The 18,648-nt window shown below is 51.2% G+C and overlaps 1 protein-coding gene across 1 annotated transcript; it reads left to right on the forward strand.

Annotated features, from left to right (window-relative positions):
* The first annotated feature begins 775 nt into the window (after nucleotides 1-775).
* On the forward strand, nucleotides 776-18,434 carry Gys2 (glycogen synthase 2). The gene is made up of 16 exons (XM_048335174.1): nucleotides 776-896; nucleotides 3,045-3,226; nucleotides 4,213-4,404; nucleotides 5,503-5,685; nucleotides 8,620-8,764; nucleotides 9,259-9,376; nucleotides 9,800-9,920; nucleotides 10,861-10,967; nucleotides 11,652-11,711; nucleotides 12,195-12,273; nucleotides 13,020-13,133; nucleotides 14,435-14,561; nucleotides 15,175-15,270; nucleotides 16,362-16,525; nucleotides 17,743-17,823; nucleotides 18,228-18,434. Exons 1-16 carry the CDS (start codon nucleotides 776-778, stop codon nucleotides 18,432-18,434), a joined length of 2,097 nt encoding a protein of 698 aa, XP_048191131.1.
* Nucleotides 18,435-18,648: the final 214 nt, after the last annotated feature.

Below are 18,648 nucleotides of genomic sequence, written 5' to 3' on the forward strand. Positions count from 1 at the left end.
CCATCCTGCTTTTGGCTTTTTGCTGGTTGATTGGAAATTAGAGTCTCATAGACTTTCCTGCCCAGGTTGATTCTGAACCATGATCTTTGGATCTCAACAGGCCTGAGCCATAAATGCCTGTCTCCTATTAAAAAGAAAGAAAGAAAAAGAATGAATAAAAGGACAGTTCAGATGTATGCTGATGAATACAATAATGCAATGTCCAGTTTGTAAGTGGACAAGACAATCACCAAGAATATATTTTCAGTGTGTAGGGGAATACAAAAAGAATTAAATGGGAGATGATAAATCTACACAGAGGGGAAATTAGAAATACACCCTATTCCATTGTAGCCTCGATCTAGAATCCTTGGCGAGCTTCCTGGGGTGAATCGATCGACACATGTCAAGGGGAATGTTGAAATGAGCCCACCGTGTGATTATCCAGTAGGTGTTTGTTCAAAAGGACAGGGGCAAAAAGCGTGGGGCTCAGATCACGTTGTGCCTAAATTCAGGACAAGGCTGTGTGAATCGCCACATTTGACTTTACAATTCTTCTGGACTGATTGGAATCGATGATAAGTAGAACTCATTTATTTTTCCTACTTATCCACCCAGAAAGGCAGCCACAGAGCTGTGAATTCTTCAAGCACAAGAGATTTTATTCCCTTGGTTTATTCCTTCTGACAAGAGACTAAAGGCGGGCACGGAGCGCCCCTCACTTTTCTGTGTCTGAGTTGGGGTCTCCCAGGACAGCAGCTGTTGGAAAGAGAGTCACGGAAGGGACTACAGGAGGATGCACCGAGGCCGGTCCTTATCTGTGACATCCCTGGGTGGGTTTCCTCAATGGGATCTGGCCCGGCTGCCGGTGGAGGAGTTACTGCTTTTTGAAGTGTCCTGGGAAGTCACGAATAAAGGTAAGTGCTGTTTTCAGGAGGCTCCAGTGGGCAGATTGTGAGAACCTAGACTGATATGTGTGTTATAAAGAAGATAGCAAGGGGCCGGGCATTGGTGCTCACGCCTGCCATCCCAGCTACTCAGGAGGCTGAAATCTGAGGATGGAGGTTCAAGTCCATGAGACTCATCTCCAGTGAACAACAACAACAAAAGCCATAAGTGGAGCTGTGGCTCCAGTGGTAGAGCTCCAGCCTTGAGTAAAAAAGCTCAGGGACAGCGCCCAGGCCCTGAGTTCAAGCCCCAGGGCAGGCACTGAAAAAAAGAAAAAAGAGCCAGTTAAAATAGTAGCTCTTTCTAGAGAATAGGAGTTTAAGGTAAAAAAGTAAAATAAAACCTCTGTGATGACCAACTAGGAATAAAAACCAGTGGCCTTTGTATGGTTTAATGGTTCCGTGTGATGATTTTTCTCAGCCATGAGAACATCATTAAGTGATTTATTGCAGGAAGAATGAGAGGAGATCTCGGCCAACTAGCAGGTGTACAAACCATCCGTGGGTCTATGAACTATTTAGGCATGTGTCTACATTTTCATTCATTAATTAATTTGGGGTTGGTTCCACTGAATGCTAGTTTTATCATTATATTTTTTCAATGATTGTGAAGTAGTTGGAGTTTTACAACTCCATTTATGAATGCAACCATCTTTTTTTTTTTTTTGCCACTCCTGGGGCTTGAACTCAGGGCCTGAGATCTGTCCTGAACTTCTTTCACTCAAGGCTGGTGCTCTACCACTTGAGCCACAGTACCACTCTCGATTTCCTGGTGGTTCACAGGAGAGGAGAGTCTCACAGACTTTCCTGCCCAGGCTGGCTTTGAACCGCGATCCTCAGATCTCAGCCTCCTGAGTAGCTGGGATGACAGGCGTGAGCTGGAATTGCATTTATGTACAGATTTAGACTGTAGGTGTTGGGGAACCTTTTTGGTTTAGACACCAACTCTGAAGACAGGAATGGCACCTCTCTGTGCCAGCCCCCCTACGTCAGAACATGCTGAGAGAGGGGTTTACCGAGCCAGCCTAGCACCATGTATGAACTAAACAGACCTTTGTGCTGGTGAGATGGTAAATATTAACTTACAAGCGAGAGCTCACTTTTCTCCCTTCATCATTTAAAAGAAATTAGTAAGCCAGGCGCTGATGGCTCCCGCCTTTCATCCCAGCGACTCAGGAGGCTGAGATCTGAGGATCGAGGCTCAAAGCCAGCCCGGGCAGGAAAGCCCACGAGACTCTCATCTCCAATGAACCACCAGAAAACCGGAAGTGGCGCTGTAGCTCAAGTGGTAGAGCACCAGCCTTGAGTGAAAGAGCTCAAAGACAGTGCCCAGGCCCTGAGTTCAAGTCCCACCACTGACCACCACCCATGGGCCAAAATGGATCTTGCTTGTAATCCTAGAAAGTTCAGAGGTGTTGATTGGGAGTTCAGTGGTTCGAGGCCAGCTCTGGCAAAAGTTTGTGAGACCTCATCTTTACCAATAAAAATAACGGGGCAATGTAGCATATACTTACTATTCCAGGTTCTGGGGAAATGTAAACAGGAGGTTCACAGTCCACGAGTTCACAGTCCACCCCAGGCCTCAACTCTGAGAAATCCTTTCTCACACATAACCAAAGCCTTTTCAAAGAAGGCGGGGTTGTGACTCGAGTATCACTTGCCTACAACACTCAAGGTCATGAGTTCAAATTCTAGTCACTACCAAAAAAAAACAAACCCACAAAACACAAACCCTCCCTATCTTGGAGGGGAAAATCTGAGTACTCCAAAGCTATGTGCATCAAGTCAGCTATTGTAGCATGAGGACGGCCAGAGCTTTAGGAATAAGAATGTCCATTTATTATTATTTTTATTTTGCCAGTCCTGGGGCTTGAACTCAGGGCCTGAGCACTGTCCTTGGCTTCTTTTTGCTCAAGGCTAGCACTCTGCCACTTGAGCCACAGCGCCGCTTCTGGCCATATAAGTGGTGCTGGGGAATTGAACCCAGGGCTTCATGTATACGAAGCAAGCACTCTTGCCACTAGGCCATATCCCCAGCCCTACTATTTTATTTTGTTTTGTTTTTAAAGGGAAGTTAGTAAAGCTTCCCCATGGTAGAATCTCCCTTGTGTGTCGCAGTGGGCGGAATCTACACCGTGATTCAGACCAAGGCCAAAACCACTGTGGACGAATGGGGGGAAAATTACTTCCTGATCGGCCCCTATTTTGAGCACAACATGAAGACTCAGGTGGAGCCCTGCGAACCCCTCAATGACACTGTGGCAGGCGCAATGGAGGCCATGAATAAACACGGCTGCCAGGTAACGGGGACCAGGGGCTGCTGGCACTGCGCCCCGTTTTGATCAGCAGCTCAGGAAAAAGGAGAGATGGCCCACCTACCTGGGGAACATTGCACCGGGCGTAGGGGCTCCTGCCTGTAATCCCAGCCAGCTCTGGAGAGAGGTACTGAGAGAGCTCCTAGCTCCCTCCTCACTGGAGAGACTCCATCGTCCTGAGAGGCTAAAGGGCCCCCCTACTCCAGCCACAGGGGGGGGAGATACAAACAGGAGGATCGCAGTCCAGGCCAGGCATAAAAGAAGCCCATGCTCTCCCTGAGCTTCTTGTGCTCAAGGCCGGTGCTCCCCGTCCAGCTTCTTCGGGGGTCCCTGGATCAGAGTCTCGGGGACACCTTCCTGCCAAGGCTGGCTTTGAACCGTGATCCTCACAGTTCAGCCTTCCTGAGGAGTTGGGATGACAGGCCCTTGTCCAGTCAGATCTTTCTTCCCTCCCTGGCTGACCAACACTGGAGAGACCAGGCAATGCAGGAATGGCTGACTGGGGCTTATTTTTTCCCCTCCTTGCCTTTGAGGGTATGTTGAGGCAGAGCATCACGGGTGGGGAGCCAGTGATGGGCCAGGCCCCGGGCAGGGAGGGCGACAGAAGGGGGCCTGGGAAAGGCCGAGTAGCCAGGGCCCTGCAGCTAGGCCTTCTGCCCAGTGCGTGAATGAATTTATGAATGGGTGACGTCACTGCCCGCGGGAGCCAATCACCTCGCAGCGATTCAGGGGCACCCCCCCCCCCCAATCAGGTGGCATTCCTGAGACAGGCAAGGTCAAAGTTCAGCAGAATCACACACCAGGGAGTCACGGGGGTGGGGGTGGAGGTGGGGAGGTGGAGAGGGGGGGACACGGCCTGGTGTCCACCCGCTGCCCCACGCGCGTGCGCGGTGACAGCTCCTCTGGATAACTACTTCAAGCCCAGGCCTCCCCCTCCTCCCTCTCCCCTCCCCCTCCCCCCGTCGCGGCAGGTGCACTTCGGGCGCTGGCTGGTCGCGGGGAGCCCCTACGTCGTCCTCTTCGACCTGGGCGCCTCGGCCGGCCGCCTGGACGGCTGGAAGGCCGACTTCTGGGAGGCCTGCGGCGTGGGGCTCCCGCCGGGCGACCGCGAGGCCCACGACGCGCTGCTGCTGGGCTCGCTGACCGCCTGGTTCCTGCAGGAGGTGCGCATGCGCGGGCCCGGGGGGCGGGGGCGATGGGCGGGGCGGTGGGCGGGGAGAGAGGCGGGGCCATAGGCGGGGCTTGAGGCGGGGCGATGGGCGGGGCGATGGGCGGGGCTGAGGACGGGGCGATAGGCGGGGCTTGGGGCGGGGCGATGGGCGGGGCGATGGGCGGGGCGGGGCGCCTTCCTCCTTTCATCCTCCTTCCCGCTCCTTCCCCCTTCCTTCCCCCTCTTTACTTTGCTTCTTCTCCCTCCTTCCCTCCCCTCCTCCTTCCTTCCTTCCTTCCTTCCTTCCTTCCTTCCTTCCTTCCTTCCTTCCTTCCTTCCTTCTCTCTCCCTCCTTCCCTCCATCCCTCCCCCCTTTCTTTTCCCCTCCCTCCCTCTTTCTCTCTCTCTTTCCTCCCCGTCCTCCCTCCCACCCCACCCTCCTCCTTCCCATCCTCCCATCCCTGTCCCCCCATGCGAGCCGCCCATCCCTGTCCGTCCCCGTGGGCTTGGTCTTCGCCCACCGGCCCCGTCCTCCCCTCCCCCCCACGCCCCCTGCCTCCCCACGGGAGCCTTCCCCCTCCCCCCCACGGGAGTCCTCCCCATACTCCCAACCCCCACGTGAGCCCTCCGCATCCCCCCACGCGAGCCCTCCCATACCCCCATGCCCCCCACGCGAACCTTCTCCATCCCCCACACCCCCACATGAATCCTTCCCATCCTCCATCTCCCCACGCGAGCCCTCCCCATCCCCCACCCCCACGCGAGCCCTCCACATCCCCCACGCCCCACGCGAATCTTCCCCATCCCCCACCCCCACGCGAGCCCTCCCCATCCCCCACGCAAGACTTCCCCATCCCCCACGCCCCCCCACGCGAGCCCTTCCCCATCCCCCACGCCCCCCCACGCGAGCCCTCCCCATCCCCCACGCCCCCCACGCTAGCCTTCCCCATCCCCCACGCCCCCCCACGCGAGCCCTCCCCATCCACCACGCAAGCCTTCCCCATCCCCCACGCCCCCCCACACGAGCCCTCCCCATCCCCCAGCCCCCCACGCGAGCCCTCCCCTCCCTGCCCCGCGGGCTCGGCACCCGCCCACCCCCGTGTCCCCGCAGGTGACGGCGCGGGCCGGCGCGCGGCGCGTCGTGGCGCACTTCCACGAGTGGCAGGCGGGCGCGGGGCTGGTGCTGAGCCGGGCGCGCGGGCTCCCGCTGGGCTCCGTGTTCACCACGCACGCCACGCTGCTGGGCCGCCACCTGTGCGCCGCCAACGCCGACTTCTACAACCGCCTGCAGCAGGTACGGGGCGAGGGGGGGGTCCCCGATACCCACCCCCACAAGCCCCTCCCCGATCGATCGATGCCCCCAATACCCATCCCGACAAGCCCCTCCCCGATCGATCAGTGCCCCAATACTGATAACCACCTCACCGGATCCATCAGTGCCCCAATACCGCCTCCCCGGGTCTATCAGTGCCCCCAATACCCATCCCGACAACCTCCTCTCCAGGTCGATCGATCAGTGCCCCACTACTGATAACCGCCTCCCTGGATCAATCAGTGCCCCAATACCCATCCTGACAACCCCCTCTCCGAATCGATCAGTGTCCCAATACTGCCTCCCCAGATAGATCAGTGTCCCAATACCACCTTCCCGGATCAATCAGTGCCCCAATACTCATCCGGACAACCACCTCCCCAGATCAATCAGTGCCCCAATACTGACTCTCCCTGGATCGATCAATGCCCCAATACCAACTCCCCGGATCGATCAGTGCCCCAATACTGATAACCGCCTCCCCGGATCAATCAGTGCCCCCAATACCGATTCCGACAACCGCCTCCAGGAGTGATCGATCGATCGATCGATCCCTCAACCCCTCTACCAATCCTGATTTCCACGCCCACCCCACAGGTGACTTGATCGATGCCTGTACTAATAATATTGATTGGTACAGCCATCCCGGGAAGGCACCGGTATTGATTTGTACAGTCGCCCCCACAGTGATCGATCAATCCCTGTGCCAACTCCCATCCCTACAACCGGCTCCAGCCCCTGCCACCTCCCCCCTCCCCCCTCCCCTCCCCCGTCCTTCAGGCTGGACACAGGCCTGGCTTGTGGGTCAGCCTTGCACTGGAACTTTCTACAGGGTCCACATGGCAGGGTGGTACGAGACACCCCCCCCCCCAAACCCCCCCATCTGTCAGTCTAGACATCTCTCCTCTGTTTGGGGTTGGTTGCACGAGGATCATTTAACTAGAAGCTTATCATTCATGGAGAAGCTTCTGGAAGGGCATTCGTAATAATGCATATTCTATGAAGGGAGGAAATTGAGGGGAGGGGGAGGGAAGATGGGGAGGAGGGTGGGGGGACCTGGATTGCGTTGTCCTCATAAACGGACATGTTGCTGGGTAAACCCTTGGCACAGCTACTTAAGTAGCTCAATAAAAACAGAACTAAGGGGGCTGGGAATACAGCCTGGTGGGTAGAGTGCTCGCCTCCCATATGTGAAGCCCTGGGTTCAATTCCTCAGCACCACAAATAAAGAAAAAGCCAGAAGTGGCACTGTGGCTCAAGTGGTAGAATGCTAGCCAGGCCCTGAGTTCAAGTCCCAGGAATAGCACCTAACACACACACACACACACACACACACACACACACACACAGAGAGAAATATATGGTAACTTATTTAAAAGAATATCTTCTATGGTCATGTCTACAATCTTCACAAAACACCGGAGTGCTGTCCATTCCGTGCTTTTGTAGATTTGCAATCTATCTCACTAAGTCAATTTACATCTTTTTTTGTTTGTGGGTGTATGTACCAGTCCTGGGACTTGAACTCCGGGCCTGGGCGCTGTCCTCGAGCTTTTCTGCTCAAGGCTGGCGCTCTACCATCTGAACCACGGCTCTACTTCTAGCTTTTTGGTGGTTCATTGGAGGTAAGAGTCTCAGGGCCTTTACCTGCCCAGGCTGGCTTTGAACCGTGATCCTCAGATCTCAGCCTCCTGAGTCGCTGGGATGACAGGCGGGAGAGCCCTTGGGTGCTTCCTTCGTAAGAAGCTGGCTTGCTAAAGATGGAGGTAGAAGCTGATGACTGAACTCCTTCCCAGAAGAAAGCACTGGAAGAGTCTGTGAATCAGAATGCACACGTATGCACGTGTGTGCGTGCACGCGGGCATGGGTGTACGTTATGTGGGTAACATTGAGATCACGGCCCTAGAAGGTTTTTATCTTTTATCTGATACAGAGGTTGGGAGTTCCAGAACATTCTTTGTGGAAGAAAAAAAAAAAAAAAGAACCAAGAAACCTGTCGGCAGCCATGGGCAGCTCTCCTGAGAACTGCCCTGCCTAAAGGTCATTCTAATGGAAAGGTCAAACAGTGAACAGAATCAAGTCACCCCGGCAGGGCGCGGGCAGGAAGCCAGGGAAATTTCCCAAGGCTTTCAGATAATGGCTCACTGGAAGGTCAGAGCAGTGATCTGTGAAAAGCTAAGCTGCCCTGGTTCCTGGAGGGAACTGTAGAATATTCTACAGTAACAAGCACCCAAGTCTCCCTCCTTCCCTCCCTCCTTCCTTCCTTCCTTCCTTCCTTCCTTCCTTCCTTCCTTCCTTCCTTCCTTCCTTCCTTCCTTCCTTCCTTCCCTTCTTCCTCCTTTCCTTCCTTCCTGCCTTGAGCAAAAATCCCAAGCATGAGTTCAAGGCCCTGAGTTCAAGGCCCAGTACTGGCACACACACACACACACACACACACACACACACACACACGTAAAATCATAGCATCTCTATGACTACGGAAACACCAGTTCTGTAGGAGTTAAAGAATGATCTAGAAGGGAAACAAAGCACACAGTGCTCTCCAAAACAAATAGATATTTTTAGTAAAGTTCATCTGTGTGTGTGTGTGTGTGTGTGTGTGTGTGTGTGTGTGTTGTGTGTGTGTGTTGGGGGGCCAGTACTGGGGCCCAAACTCAAGGCCTCACACCTTCCCCTTGTCTTTCCTCTATCAAAATTGGTGCTCTACCACTTGAGCCACAGCTCCACTTCAGGGTTTTTGCTGGTTCGTCAGCAAATAAGAGTTTCCTGGATTTTCCTGCCTGGTTTGGCTTTGAGACGCACCATCCTCAGACCTCAGCCTCCTGCTGAGCTAGGGTTACGGGCGCGAGCGACCTGCACCTCACGGATCTGTATTTGTCTGTGCGTGCTTGTTCCTGTGTGCGTATGTTTCCACAGTTTGACATCGACAAAGAGGCTGGAGAGAGGCAGATTTACCACCGGTACTGCATGGAGCGAGCCTCCGTGCACTGTGCTCACGTGTTCACCACAGTGTCAGAGATCACAGCTACGGAGGCTGAACACATCCTCAAGAGAAAGCCTGGTAATGCTTGTCCCTAACTTGTGTCCCCCTGTCCTTCCATTCCGAGTGACCATCTAGCGGGAGGGCTTGGATCTGAAGATCAAAAACAAAATGGAATGGGGGGGGGGGATTGTATTCATTATTATCTTTCTTTTTCTTTGCTGGTGGTGGATCTTGAACTCAGGACCTGGGCACTGTGCCTGAGCTTCTTTCACTCAGGGCTGGTGCTCTACCACTTGAGCCACGGCTCCACTTCTGGTTTTCTGGTGGTTCATGGGAGATAAGAGTCTCACAGACTTTCCTGCCCCAGGCTGGCTTTGAACCCTGATCCTCAGATCTCAGCCTCCCGAGTTGCTGGGATGACAGGCGTGAGCCACCAGCGCCCAATTCATAATTTCTTATGCCCACCTGAAGACTGATTGGTGAAGGCTTAGGACTTTAAACTTGTCATGAAGTAGGAGCACGACATGACATTCTCTCCACGGTCACGCGTGGTTTGCCATTTCTCTTGGCAGATGTAGTGACACCCAACGGCTTGAGCGTGAAGAAGTTTTCAGCCCTGCACGAGTTCCAAAACCTGCACGTCATGTACAAGGCCAGAATCCAAGACTTTGTCCGAGGTCATTTCTATGGGTATGTTTTTCTTTATGCAAAAAATGAATTACAAATAAAAAAATTATAGCCAGATGCCAGTGGCTCCCGTCTGTCATCCCAGCTACTCAGGAGGCTGAGATCTGGGGACTGTGGTTCAAAGCCAGCCTGGACAGGAAAGTCTGGGAGACTCTGATCCCCAATGAACCACCAGGAAACCAGAAGTGGCTCAAGTGGTAGAGCGCCAGCCTTGAGCTGAAGAGCTCAGGGACAGCGCCCAGGCCCTGAGTTCAAGCCTCAGGACCAACACACACATAAAAAGCAACCATTATTCTAGCTCTCTGGAGAAGGGAAAAACAGGACGTGTATAGGAAATGTTGCTCTTTCCCGGACCACGTCCTATCTTCCTGGAAATGCCCAGAGATGTTTCCTTTCACTGGAAATGTCTGCTCTGCTTCCTTTCAGCCATCTGGACTTCGATCTGGAGAAGACTCTATTCCTCTTCATCGCCGGGAGGTATGAGTTCTCCAACAAAGGAGCCGACATCTTGCTGGAGTCCTTATCCAGGCTCAATTTCCTTCTCAGGGTAAGGAAACCTCTCAGCAGCCCTGCACGCAGCTAGTCAGGAAGCTGCGCTGGGAGGAGCTCAGTTCAAAGCCAGCTAGGAAACACTTTCATTTCCAAGGAACCAGTCAAAAACCTGCGCTGGAGCTGTGGCTCAAGGGGTAGAGCACCAGCGTTGAGCAAAAAAATAAAAAGCTGAGAGACAGTGCTCAGGCCCTGAGTTCAAACTCCAATAGTGACACACACACACACACACACACACACACACCTAAAATACCAGTGTGAATTCTAGCAGTGCTCCTAGGCTATTACAGGAGCTTAGATAAAAATATGAACCCCCCCTTATTAATACTAATAACAGAAGAAGAAAAACTATTAGTAAGAATAATTAATAAGACAGTGGCACTTACTGTAATTATTTATTATATGGGCTTACATAGTGCAGTTTACACAGCCAGAGTATTATCTGCTATACCAAAAACATCAATAAATGTCTAAAATCCAAAAGGCAACAAATTGCTAAAATATTTAATAGGGGGAAAAAACCCATAATCTATTCCCACCAATCAATAGAAACAAACTAACAACAACAACAAAAACAAACAAACAAACAGGAAATACACACTTTCAGCTGGGTACCAGTGGCTCACGCCTGTCATCCCAGCTACTCAGGAAACAGATCTGAAGATCATGGTTCAAAGCCAGCCTGGGCAGGAAAGTGTGTGAGATTCTTCTGTCCAATGAACCACCAGGAAACCGGAAGTGGAGCTGTGGCTCAAGTGGTAGAGCGCCAGCCTTGAGCAGGGACAGCGCCCAGGCCCTGAGTTCAAGTCCCAGGACCAACAAAAACAAAAATGATGGTTGTTTTTTTTTTTTTTTTTGGTGTGCTACAGGGATAAGCACAACGTGTGACACGCCCATTCACCTCCCCCTCTGTTGTGTGTTTGGTCTCTCCTCCTCAGCTGCATAAAAGCAATGTCACCGTGGTGGTGTTCTTCATCATGCCTGCCAAGACTAATAACTTCAACGTGGAAACGTTGAAAGGACAAGCCGTAAGGAAGCAGCTATGGTAATCTCAACACGTCTGGAACATTCTGGCGCGGGGAATGCAAAGGGGGATCTTGCTGGTTGGCTTGTGTTCTTCTTGCAGGGGTGGGGATCGAACCCAGGGCCTTGGCACACGCAGAGCTAAGCTAGCTACCTTCTCAACACTACACTGTCTGTTTTGAAGTGTGTGACATCCGACATCTCTCGCCCTGAGCTTTGGTATTTTATTGTCTCAGGATTATTTCCACCATGAATTCTTTAAACTCATGGCTGGCACTCTACCACTTGAGCCACAGCTCCACTTCTGGTTTCCCGGGGGTTCATTGGAGATGAGAGTCTCACGGACTGTCCTGCCCGGGGCTGGCTTTGAACCGTGATCCTCAGATCTCAGCCACCAGAGTAGCTGGGATAATAGGTGTGAGCCACCAACACCCACTATCTTCCCATCTTAAAAAAAAAATCTTGGGCAGTCCTGGGACTTGAACTCAGGACCTTGTATTTTCAAGGCAGACACCAAACCACTTGAGCCCTGCCCGCCTTTGCCATTGACTTTGTTTTTCAGATAGGGTCTCGAGCTTTTACCAGGTCTCACCTCAGACCTCCATCTTTCCATCACCGCCTGCTGGGTGGATGGGACTACAGAAGGATGCTACCATGCCCAACCCTAGAATGCTTGTGCTGTTATTATTATTATTATTTTAAACAGGGACACTGCGCATGCTATGAAGGAAAAGTTTGGAAAGAAACTGTACGACGCACTGCTAAGGTGAATGCTCAGACAGACGCTACCGTGGATTTCTTTTCTGAAGGCCCGGGAGATGTGTCGTGTGATGTTTTATACTCCCATTGGCTAACTATCAATCACGTGTGCAACTATGGAGGGTTCAAAGGCAGACACAGATTAAGACCTTCGTGTACAGTTTCAGTCCCAATGCACATTTATTGACCATCCACGTTGCACATGAATGTAGTTGTAGCTTAAACCTTTGCTCACATCTTAAGTCATTCTTTCAATAATAATGTCTTTACATAATAATTTGATAATAATAATAATAATTTATTATTATTATTTTTGGCTGGTCTGGAGGCTTGAGCGTTGAGCCTGTGACTCTGTCACTCGAGACACAGTGTCCCTTGTGGCTTTTTTTTTCTGTGATTCATGGGAGACAAGAGTCTTAGACACTCGGTTGCCTAGGCTAGCTTCGAACCGCAATCCTCAGATCTCAACCTCCTGTTTGTTGAATGGCAGAGGAGAAATTCCTGACATGAATACTATTTTGGATCGAGATGACGTGACCATCATGAAAAGAGCCATCTTCTCAACTCAGGTAAAAAAGAAAACAACGAAAGAAGAAGAAGAAAGCAAAGCAGCCGCCATGTTCTGCTGTTGTGCAATCCGTTCAATGTTCTAGGCTGGGCTGAACTGGGGAAACTTGTAAATGGGAGAGAGAGAAAAGAACAAAAGAATCTCCTAGAGTCACTTAAATAACGTGGTTCTTTTGGGGGGGGGTAGTTTTTCAGGCTGTATCTCATGGGGGGGGGTGCACATTGTAATCAAATCTTCTAGATTGTTCCAAAGACATTGAATTCGTGTCACAGCACAGGAGAGTATGAATGCCACGTAGACAGATGCAATTGTGATCAAAATAGGCAAAACAGATGTGGGGGGCATAGGCCGAGATGATGATTCTTGTTTTAATGCTGGTGCTTGGACTTGAACTCGGGGCCTCAAGTGCTCTTAGCTCAGCTATGTTGCTTACAATAGCTGGCGCTTGCCACTGGAGGCCCAGCTCCACCCCTGGCTTTTTGGCTGGGTCATTGGAGATAAGCTTTCCTACCTGGGCTGGCTTCGAACTCGCCATCCTCAGACCTCAGTCTCCCCAGCAGCTGGGATTACAGGTGTGAGCTGCAGTGCCCGGCCAAACCCAAACGTGCTTCTCCTGATGGCCAAGTGATTCCAGAACACCCTTAACCTTCTAGATTAAATCCCAGAGAGCTTTGCCCGGCCTGCGAGCCCCTCACCGCCCCTCTGACTGTCCTCGGTCCCCCCCTCTCCCCCCCCCCCGCCCCCCAGCGGCAGGCGCTGCCCCCGGTGACCACGCACAACATGCTGGACGACTCCACCGACCCGATCCTCAGCACCATCCGCAGAATCGGCCTCTTCAACCACCGCTCCGACCGCGTGAAGGTGAGCGCGGCGGAGGGGGGGGGACGGGGGGGGGGGGAGGGCGACGGGGCGTGTGCATCGGGCCACCACGCGCGCATCGTGCAACCGCACACACGCACCGTGCAACTACACACATACCTCCAGTGCAATCACACACACGCACCGTGCAACCGTGCACACGCACCGTGCAAATGCAGACACAATGCAACTGCACCTACACCCAATGCAGCAGCGCACATGCACTGTGCAACCGTGCACACCACACAGTGCAACCTGACACACGCGCGTGCAATGGCACGCACGCCTCGTGCAACCGCGCACGCGCACAATGCAACTGCGCACGCACAGTGCAACCATGCACACGCACCGTGCAAGGGGAGGAGAACGACACAGAAACCGCCCTCAGATACGGAGAAGTCGAGAAAATAATAATCATTTGGTTTGAAACCATTCTGCTTGAGAGTTATTTCACCTATGGCGTCTGTCTGTCTATTATATCTACCAATTCTATCTAATCTACCTAATTACCTATTCTATTTATATCTATCATTATTGATCAACCTATTCCACCTATTTATTGATTTAGTATAGCTACATATTCTATCCAATCTAATTATTCTATCTATCTATCTATCTATCTATCTATCTATCTATCTCTATCTGTCCATCCATCCGTGCATCTCTCTATCTGTATGTCTATCTATCTGTATGTCTATCAATCTGTTTGTCTCTCTATCTGTATGTCTATCTATCTATAATTAGTTACCTCCCTAGTCTAGCTCCGTATCAAATCTATCTCCCTATTCCATCTCCCTGTTCTGTCTATTTCTATCACTATTTATCGACCTATTCTACCTACCTGCCTGTTATTTTTATATCTACCTGTTCTATCTAATCTAATTATCTCTATTCTATCCCTTTCTATCTATCCATCCACCCATCCATCCATCCATCCATCCATCTATCATCTACCCACACATGCCTGAAATCAATCTCCTTACTCTGTCTGTCTCTCTGTCCTTCCGGCCGTCTGTCTGTCGTTCTATGTACCTGACCACCTGCGCGCCTATTTGTTTGCCTCAAGGGCCTTGCACTTGCTGCCTGGTTTTTCTGGCCCTCTACCACCCGAGCCACGCTCTGCTGCCAGCTTTTTGCTGGCTAATGAGACAGGAGAGTCTTGGAGAGAGGTCTGCCCAGGGTGGACTTCGAACCTCAGAGAGTGGACGGGGTGTGTGTGCATAGGCTTTGGTTTGTCCTTCTGTCTGTCGCTCCTAGGGGTGCTTTCACTCCTCCCGACCCCCCTCACTGGGATTTTCTCGTAGGTGATTGTGCACCCCGAGTTCCTGTCTTCCACCAGCCCCCTGTTACCCATGGACTACGAAGAGTTTGTGCGAGGCTGTCACTTGGGAGTGTTCCCCTCATACTACGAACCCTGGGGGTACACTCCAGGTATGCCAGGTCTCAACCGGGGAATGTTCTAGATCTGCCTGTATATTCTTTCAGGTGCAGGAATATCATGTTCAAGTTGGTAGGGAATTTCTATTATGGTTTTGATATGCGCTTTCTCTCCCTTCCTCCTTTCCTCCCTCCCTCCTTTCCTCCCTCCCTCCCTCCCTCCCTCCCTCCCTCCCTCCCTCCCTCCCTCCCTCCTTTCCTCCCTTCTTCCATCTTCCATCGCTCTTCTTCTCTTTCTTTCCATTCCTTTCTTTGCCATGACTGAAGTTTGAACCCAGGGCCTCATGCTTGCTAAGTGTTCCACCTCCTTTAGCTGTTATTTCTCAAATGGGGGGCGGGGGGGGGGGAGTCTCACTCTTTTGCCTGGACTGACCCAGACTGACCTGGAATTCCAGCTTCTCAGGAGGCTGAGAGCTGAGGATCAGGGTTCAAAGCCAGCTAGGGTGGGAAAGTCCATGAGACTCTGATCGCCAACAAATCACCAAAAAACCAGATGTGGAGCTGTGGGCTCAAGGGGTACAGCACCAGCCTTAAGCAGGAAGGCTTAGGGGAGCCGGGGGCTGTGCCTGGGGGTTTGGGGTGCGTGTGAGCCTCTGTGTGTTTCCAGCCGAGTGCACGGTGATGGGCATTCCCAGTGTGACCACCAATCTCTCCGGCTTTGGCTGTTTCATGCAGGAGCACGTGGCTGACCCTGCCGCCTACGGTGAGCTCTGTCATTGCGCCAGTTTGGGGGGGGGGGGGACACGGGGCCCCTCGCCACACTGACGCGTCTTCACAGAGCCTGTCCCGAGAGCTCAGCGGAGGCCTGAACTGCTTAGCCAGCTGAAAGTCCATTTAGCCAGGCGCGGGTAGCGTACACCTGTCATCCCAGCTCCTCAGGAGGCTGAGATCTGAGGACCGCAGTTCCAAGCCAGCCCCAGGCAGAAAACTTTGTAAGACTCTTCAAGGAACCCACAAAACGTCAGGCATGGAGCTGTGGCTCAAGTGGTAGAGCATTAGCCTTGAGCAAACTAAAAACAAAAATAATGTTCAGGAACAGCGCGCAGGCCCCAAGTTCAAGCCCCGGGACTGGCACATACTTGCAAAAAAATATGCAGATTTAATCATGCAATCCATAGCTAAGAAGAGTATTGATAATATATTGCAAAAGACTGGCTGAAAAAGAGGACAAATCATAGGCAAATTTTGTCTTTAATCTACTCCTGTTGTAGTGGTTTGGCTGACCACTTAGGAAAAGAGAGCATTACAATAATTATGGTCTTAGAACACAAATATTGGCCACTATTTATAGAACACATAGATTATTAGTCTAAAGGTCCATGGCAAAAAAAATTTTAATGCATTTAAGCCAGGCACCAGTGGCTCACGCCTATCATCCCAGCTACTCAGGAGGCTGAGCTCTTAAGAATCGTGGTTCAAATCCAGCCCAGGCAGGAAAGTCTATAAGACTCTGATCTCCAATGAATCACCAGAAAACCGGAAGTGGAGCTGTGATTCAAGTGGTACCCAGGGTCTACCAGGAGAATCTGGTTAGTGAGCGCCCCCTGGAGGAGAGAGAGAGAGAGAAGAGAGAGAGAGAGAGAGAGAGAGAGAGAGAGAGAGAGAGAGAGAGAGAGAGAGAGAGAGAGAGAGAGAGAGAATATTAAAGCCTTGGAAGGAACACATTAGAATGGACACAGCTGGAAAGGCCAAGAGCCGCTGCTATGTGCACTATGGAAAAGCAGAAGCCAGATGTTTGCAGCTGGGGCCTGCCTTCATTACGCCTCCCCCCCCCCCGCCCCCCCACATGCCCAGGCATTTACATCGTGGACCGGCGCTTCTGCTCCCCGGATGAGTCTTGCAATCAACTCACGCAGTTTCTTTACGGGTTCTGCAAACAGTCCAGGCGGCAGAGAATCATCCAGAGAAATCGCACGGAAAGGCTGTCGGACCTGCTTGACTGGAGATATTTAGGCAGAGTGAGCCATCTTGAAAAAAAAAATCTCATCCTTTATCCATCCAATGGTGCTTTTTTAAAAATATGCTTTTCTTTCTTTCCTGGGGCTTGAACTCAGGGCCTGAGTGCTGGTCCTTGAGTTTTTGTGCTCCAGGGCTGGTGCTCTACCACTTGAGCCACAGTTCTACTTCTGGCTTTTTGGTGGCTCATTGGAGATGAGTCCTGCCCAGGCTGGCTTTGAACTGTGGTCCTCAGATTTCAGCCTCCTGAGTAGCTGGGATGACAGGTGTAAGCCACTGGTGCCTGGCTCTATCTATCTAATCTATCTGTGTATATCTATCATCTATCTATCTGTGTATCTATCTATGTATCTACCTATCTATTATCTACCTAATATACATATATATGTTCTTTTTAAACTTATGTGAGTATTTAATTTCTTTTCTTTTTTCTATGTTTGTCAGTCCTGGGGCTTGAACTCAGGGCCTGAGCTCCGTCCCTGGCTTCCTTTTGCTCAAGGCTAGCACTCTGCCACTTGAGCCACAGCGCCACTCCTGGCTTTTTCTGTGTATGTGGCACTGAGGAATCGAACCCAGGGCTTCGTGCATGCTAGGCAAGCACTCTACCATGAAGCCACATTCCCAGCCCCAGTATTCAATTTCTTAAACTCAAGTCACCATGCTTTTGTGTAAATCCATCAAGACGTAGCCCTAATCTGTCCAATTATTCTAAGACCAGCACTTGGCTTGATGCATTACAGGTTTAAGGAAAACATTAGGAGGAAATACCCTTGCTTGCTTTAGTAAAATATGACAAGGACTCTACTCAGACACTTGAGTTTTGTTTGAATGCATTAGTTCAAAATAAATTTTCTTGTTTAAAAAAACTGTTGAACCTTCCCGGGGCTGGTGGCTCATTCTTGTCATCCCAGCTACTCAGTAAACTGAGATCTGAGGATTGTGGTTCGAAGCCAGCCTGGGCAGGAAAATCTGTGAGACTTTTATTTCCAGTAAAGCACTAGAAAGCCAGAAGTGGCGCTGTGGCTCAAGTGGTAGAGCACCAGCCTTGAGCAAAAGAAGCTCAGGGTGCAGGCCATGAGTTCAAGGCCCACGGCCAACCAAAATAAAATAAACGTGTCTCTTTCAGACACAGCAGAATAGGTGTTCACATAAAGAAGGAACCTGGTTATGGAAATATCCAGATAACGTTCTCACGCCTGCGTTTCCTTTCTCTCGACAGTATTACCAGCATGCCCGACACCTGGCGTTAAGCCGGGCATTTCCCGAGCAGTTTCATGTAGAGCCGCTCTCGCCACCAACGGTAAATGTCTCCTGCATGGTGTGTGTGTTTGCAAAGTGAAATTTCTTATTTGTGGCCAATTCTACCACGCCCTTTTCATCGGGGAGCTGCAAAGTGTGCAAACTAGTACACAGTTTGGAAGCAAAATGAACTCCAGCAAGCCTTTAATTCAGCTAGCCTCGTGACTCTGGTGCTCTACCACCTGAGCCACAGCTCCCGTTTGACTTTTATTTTGTTGGTGGTTCATTGACAATAAAGCATCGGCTTCCAACTGCAATCCTCTCATCTCAGCCTCCTGAGTAGCTTGGGTGACAGGCGTGAGCCACGATGCCTAATTACTTGAAAAAAAAAAGTGCATACATTGTGTTTTTATCATTGCAAATCATGTTCACATCAACATAGTGTGTTATTTTTATCTTGGACAGACGGAAGGATTTAAATTCCCCAGGCCGTCTTCGGTACCACCTTCTCCATCCGTCTCCCAAGCCTCCAGTCCTGTCAGCAGCGAGGCAGAAGATGAAAACGAGGAAGAAAGATACGACGAGGAAGAGGAGGCAGAAAGGGATCGAGTTAATATTAAGTCACCATTCTCTCAGGGGAAGAAAAAGCTGCACGGGGAATATAAGAATTGAAATCTTCCCCGGGCTGACCAGGGCAAATTGAACACATTAGGAGGAAAGAAAATGAATTGGCTGGCAATAGCTCACGCCTGTCATCCCAGCTACTCAGGAGGCTGAGATCTGAGGATCACAGTTCAAAGCCAGCCTGGGCAGGAAAGTCCATGAGACTCTCATCTCCAATGAACCACCAGAAAACCGGAAGTGGTGCTGTGGCTCAAAGTGGTAG

The sequence above is a fragment of the Perognathus longimembris genome, chromosome 27 (assembly GCF_023159225.1).
Source record: "Perognathus longimembris pacificus isolate PPM17 chromosome 27, ASM2315922v1, whole genome shotgun sequence".
Lineage (NCBI taxonomy): Eukaryota > Metazoa > Chordata > Mammalia > Rodentia > Heteromyidae > Perognathus > Perognathus longimembris.